The 5,442-nt window shown below is 47.8% G+C and overlaps 1 protein-coding gene across 1 annotated transcript; it reads left to right on the forward strand.

Annotated features, from left to right (window-relative positions):
- Nucleotides 1-1,373: 1,373 nt before the first annotated feature.
- On the forward strand, nucleotides 1,374-2,525 carry LOC120688982 (protein TIFY 11e-like). Its single transcript, XM_039971323.1, has 2 exons — nucleotides 1,374-1,944; nucleotides 2,165-2,525. Exons 1-2 carry the CDS (start codon nucleotides 1,672-1,674, stop codon nucleotides 2,393-2,395), a joined length of 504 nt encoding a protein of 167 aa, XP_039827257.1. The 5' UTR covers nucleotides 1,374-1,671; the 3' UTR covers nucleotides 2,396-2,525.
- The last annotated feature ends 2,917 nt before the right edge of the window (nucleotides 2,526-5,442 follow it).

Consider the following 5,442-nt stretch of genomic DNA (forward strand, 5'->3'; position numbering starts at 1 on the left):
CATTTTGGCAAATCTAGATACACAAATTATATAATAAGTGTTTCATGTGAGAGACTTTATGGGCTTATAATAAGCATCAAGTAACTTTGGGTCGGGTTTTTTTTTGGAAAAGGAAATTTTTATTAATTTCAAAGTGATACATCAAGATAATACATCATTTTAAAAAATTTCCGACCACTGCCAGAAAGGCACACAGACTACAAAAAATTTTATTAAACCGAACAAGTCAGGGACTATCAATCCTAAGACTAGACAGCCACCCATGTACTCGAGCAAAAAATTCCTTAGCCACCTGCTCCAAAAAATAAGACGCCGCTACAAGTACGTCTTGCCAGGTAGATTGCTGAAGGATTGCCCACGTGCATAGCCAGTGTGTTGTAGAGTAAATCACCTACAAAATGGATGGTTATTTGTTATAAAAAATCACAGAGTTTCTGCAGCGCCAAACAGACCAACACAAGGCTGTCGCGCCCACACGGACTAATTGTTTATACTTTTTAGATACACCAATCGTCCAATTTCCAAACATACTTGAAACATCGCGAGGTTGTGGGAGACCCCATGCCGCATACACAGTAGCCCATACCAGCCTTGTGAACCGGCAGTCAAAGAACAGGTGTTGTATATTCTCATAACAGAAACAACACTGTTGATTTCCGTGCCAGTTTCGTTTGGCTAAATTATCTTTTGCTAAAACAACTTCACATCTAAAGTACCAAAGGAAGATTTTTATCTTGAGAGGGATTTTCACTTTCCAAACGGGTCGTGTAGTAAAAAAAGAAGTTTTAGGCAATTGAGATTACCGAAATTGCCTAATAATATTGGTTGGTTAGATAAAGAAGGGCCGTGTTTGGTTTACACCATGAAATTTTTTTTACAAAAAGACGAATGCATGCATGGAGTACTAAACGAAGTTTATTTGCGAAATCTTTTTACGGATGAGTATAATTTTTCGAGACGAATCTAATGATGGTAATTAATCCATAATTTGCTACAGTGATGCTACAGTAACCATCACCTAATCGTGCGGTCAAAGTTCTTATTAGATTAGTCTCGCGAATTTACCAGGGGTCCTGCAGGTGGTTTTGTAATTAAACTTTATTTAATACTTTAAATTAGTAGTAAAAAGTGCAAAAAAAATTTTGTGAAATTTTTTCCCTAACCAAACACAGCCCACGTGTGATTAATTTTAAAGGCATTCCGTATCCACGCGTGAAACCAAACCATCGTGCCAACCACATCCAAAAAAGAAAAATTGCGGGCGGCCTCCCCATCCCAATCAACCTCCAAACCATCACGTGTTCGTCGTGGCAGACAGGGCCATAAAAAGAAACTGCTTTCACACGGCACGCACCGCGATATTCCCTCGTTCCCACCCGCCGCCTCCTGCAACCTCGCCGCAGATATAAAATCTATCAGAGGCAAGCAGGCTCATCCCCAAGGCCAAGTCCATCCATCAAGCTCCAAACGCATCCGCGGAATCTCTCACTTGTTCTTCATCATCCCCCAACGCTTAGACAGGATCGAGAGGCAGCAGGCTCGCTTAGACCGCAAGCAAGGATCAAGCGAAATGGCAGCGGCGGCGGGGAGCGTCCCGTACCAGGGCCGCGGCAGCGTGCGGCGTGCTGAGCCAGTACGTCAAGGCAGCGGCCGGTGGCGGTGCTGCCCCTCATGCCGGGCGCGGACGTGCCCGTCGCGGTCGCGCACGAGGAGGCGGAGCCCGGGCCGGCGCCGCGGCAGCTGACCATCTCGTACGGCGGGCGCGTGGTGGTGCTCGAGGACGTCCCCGCCGACAGGGCGGCCGAGCTGCTCCGCGTCGCGGCGGCCGCGTGTCAGCCGGAATCTATCTGGCCAAGAGCAGACGGCTCTCATGAACACACGGAACACAGGGTGGAACTCAACGCGAGAGTGTTTTTAGCACTACGAACAACTTACAGCTTTTTATGATTTTTTATTCTCTTATTTGTAGCGATTACAACTGACAAAAGAAAGAAAGGCAGGACTTGGTCTTTTGCTCCTACATGCGCGCGCCATCCCGCACGCCAGATCGTGCCGCGCGCCATGGCCGCGACGTGAACGGGCACATCTCCAGCCAGACGCGCTCAGCTATGGATAAGCCACCAGCTGAGCTCACGCTAAAACAAGTAATGTGATAAAACGATAAATGAGCAGAACACAAGTTTATATATCTAACACCGCGCAGGGGGCGGCGCCGCGTATATCTAACACCGCGCAGGGGGCGGCGCCGCGCGACCTGCCGGTGGCGAGGAAGGCGTCGCTGCAGCGGTTCATGGAGAAGCGCAGGGGCCGGGCCGCCGCGCGCGGGTCGCCCTACAGCCGCCCGGACGCCGCCGGCGCGTCGCCGCACCCGGACCATCTCGCGCTCGCGCTCTGATTCGCGTGCTCTTGCTTCTGCTTGTCAGTTGTTTTGTTAGTACTAGAGTACTAGTACTGTACGTGTTCGTAGCATAGTAGGAAGATGGATGGAACAGAGAATGAAAATGAGCTCCAAATTATTCCTTGCAGTCTGAATGGAGATTGGAATTTCTTGCGCGTTTTCATAAATACTACCCAGGAAAAGAAAAACACTTGGAACTTCCTGTGAAAGCGTTCGTGTCGTGCCCACCGGGGCTGGTCCCATCCCATCATCCCTTTGCACATGCCTCGATCGAGTCTATCTGGTCAAAGAACAATAGCCTTGCTTGCCAGAGGAATTTCGATCAGAAACTAGCTAGCTGCTGTAACACCCAAGTGTTAATCAATTTTAATTAAGTTTAATTCGGGGCATAAGTTTCGAACCTAAACTTTAAACCATGAGTTAGCAAAAATTCCTATAAGGCTGGGCCGGACCGGTCTGACCGGTCGAGACAACCGGTCTGACCGGTCGAACCTGGGTCAACCATTTTGGGCCCACAATATTGAAATCACACTCTTCTCTCTCTCCACCAGATCACTCATCCTCACCAACTCTCACGCCAGTCCGAGCTCTCTCTCTCGAGCTCCCCCTCTCTCCAAACCCTAAACTTTGCAATCCTCTTTTTCCACTCGATCCAAGGCCAAGGGAAGCTTCAATCTGATGTGGTGGATCATCTCTTCCATGTGCTCCTTCCCGGAGTGAAGTGGTATTTCGCTAGGGATGGTCGATCTACTCTTCTAGATGGTTTTAGGTGATTTCCTCCGGTCAAATACAGTCCAATATATCCCTGAACTGGTTCCTAGTAGGGTTTTAGGATTAGTGGCCCGATTTCACCACGACATGGATTTTAGCTTTTGTTCTGGGTAGGACCGGTCTGACCGGTCGGAGAGACCGGTCTGACCGGTAGGGGTCCGGACAGTCCGGCCATTGGTTCGGATACTCCGGGTTTGTGGTGGTTTAGACATTCCGGGTTTAGGCCCGGAAACTCCGGACTTGGGAGTCCGGATACTCCGAGTAGGTGTCCGGATACTCCAGAATTTTGGTCTCGAGTCGCACACAAGCCAGACCAGTCTGACCGGTTTGGTATACCGGTCTGACCGGTGCTAGCAGGGATGAGAGGGTTAAATCAGGGTTGGTTAGTGAAAATAGATCGAAATTGATTTGGTTATTGGTTACTTGTAATTTTTATAAATCATGCATGCATTCACTCATGTCATATGCATATGCATACGTGTAGCAGCAGCCGCGGAGGAGGTGATATACGAGGTGGTTGCGGAGCTACGGGAGCCGCAGGGGCAAGCCCCGCAGCAGGAGGATCGTGGGGAGCCGGCCCAAGGCCCAATTCACCCTAGTACGGAGCAGCAGACTCAAGGCAAGCCCCGATGCATGTCCTATTATTTTAAATTATGACCTCTATATACATTTCTATTACTTGTGCATTACGTTTCAGGAGTTGAACTGGAACCCTAGTTACATGATCCCTAGGTTCTCTTGAGTTATACTAGTATGTATAGGACAATAGAAGTGCTATGCTTAATGGTTCTCAGTAGAAGACGAGTGATCTCTAGTCACTCGCGAGAAATAGGATGATTAGAAGTCGAGTAATTTCCGGTTACTCGCGAGATACAAGATATATTAATATTTCAGGATATGAGTTGTTGAATTGGATATGTAAGGAATGGAGAATGGAGACCGGACGGGAATGATGAGGATATGTAGATATGGCAGTAGGATAGGGTTCCTGGGTGTCTTAGTCCCGTCTGAGTCGGTTAAGGACCGTACCGTTGTTGGCCCTGCTGATCATGTTTGAATTTGTACTAACCGCATACAGGGAGTAGGAGTTAGTCGAAACCAGTAAGTCGAGTACTGCCTTGCTTCGAAAGTACAGGAACCCGCACCCAACTCCTGGGGTAGTCGAGTAGTCGCGGAGAAATGGGGATGCATTATTTACTTTTGGTGGTCTCACGTTGAGCTCGGCTGACCATAGGTCGTTGGGCTGGTTCCTGTAGTTCGAGGCGGGGAGGGGAATGGTTGGCATGTATAGTCCGACGGGGCAAATACGTGCCGTGTTGATTAGGTCCACCTTGCAAGGTTAAATCGGATCGATTCGCCGCCAGTCGCTCTCGGATATGAGCACCTTGATCACTGCGTCGCATCGTAGTATTATGATGGGATAATGAGTATATTTATATATCTAGGATGATAAAAACATTGAATTATTATTGATTGCACCACCATGTTTGATATAGTTAATTCGTGGAAATATTAGATTAGAGTAAATTTATATAGAACCTGGAGCTAAAATATGGAATTTAAGGAATTACTTTAGTCGCTGTTTTCTGCAAAATAAGCCACTAGCCAAAGGCCTTGCATGTCTAGGTAGGTGGGCTAAGTTATACCCACTAGTCGGGTAAGTCTTGCTGAGTATTAGTATACTCAGGGTTTGTTGCCACAATCATTTCAGGCCATCCGGATGTTGACTTCTGCCCCTGCTGTGTCAAGTTCATCCGCCGAGATGCAGAGGGGTGGGAAGTGGTGGAGCGAGACCCCTAGGCTAGGAAGTTGTCGGGTTGCACCCTTGAGGGTTGTATGTGCAACCCCTCTGTTTTGCGAGGACCGGTCTGACCGGTTAGTGTGACCAGTCTGACCAGTGGTGTGGATCAGGTAGTGGAAACCGGTCAGACCGGTTGAAGGAACCGGTCTGACCGGTTGGGTGCAGGTAGGATAGGATGGAGGAAAGTTAGGTGTAGAAACTGTTCTTTTAAACATTGGCTACCCTTGTATTGTTTTGTAAAAGTTACTTTGTTTCTGTACCCTTTATGTATATTTGGAACTTGGCTTGTAAAATAAGTGTTTCATATTGTTTTCGTTCCTATATTTTTAAGTATTATGTCGTGCTTGTACCATCTGCGCCCACCTTCGCGTGGGACTACCGGTGTTGTTTCGATCGGGCCGTGGGTTGACAAAGGATCGCCAAATTAAACCATTAAGCTAATGCACCCGATGTGTTCAAATGACGGCCATTA

The sequence above is a fragment of the Panicum virgatum genome, chromosome 9N (assembly GCF_016808335.1).
Source record: "Panicum virgatum strain AP13 chromosome 9N, P.virgatum_v5, whole genome shotgun sequence".
Lineage (NCBI taxonomy): Eukaryota > Viridiplantae > Streptophyta > Magnoliopsida > Poales > Poaceae > Panicum > Panicum virgatum.

Excerpts from the sequence above, each read along its gene's own strand:
- LOC120688982 (XM_039971323.1), top strand. The coding sequence starts at position 1,672 with ATGCCGGGCGCGGACGTGCCCGTCGCGGTCGCGCACGAGGAGGCGGAG. Across the intron at positions 1,945-2,164 it reads GAACAACTTACAGCTTTTTA|ATGAGCAGAACACAAGTTTA; the intron begins TGATTTTTTATT and ends ATAAAACGATAA.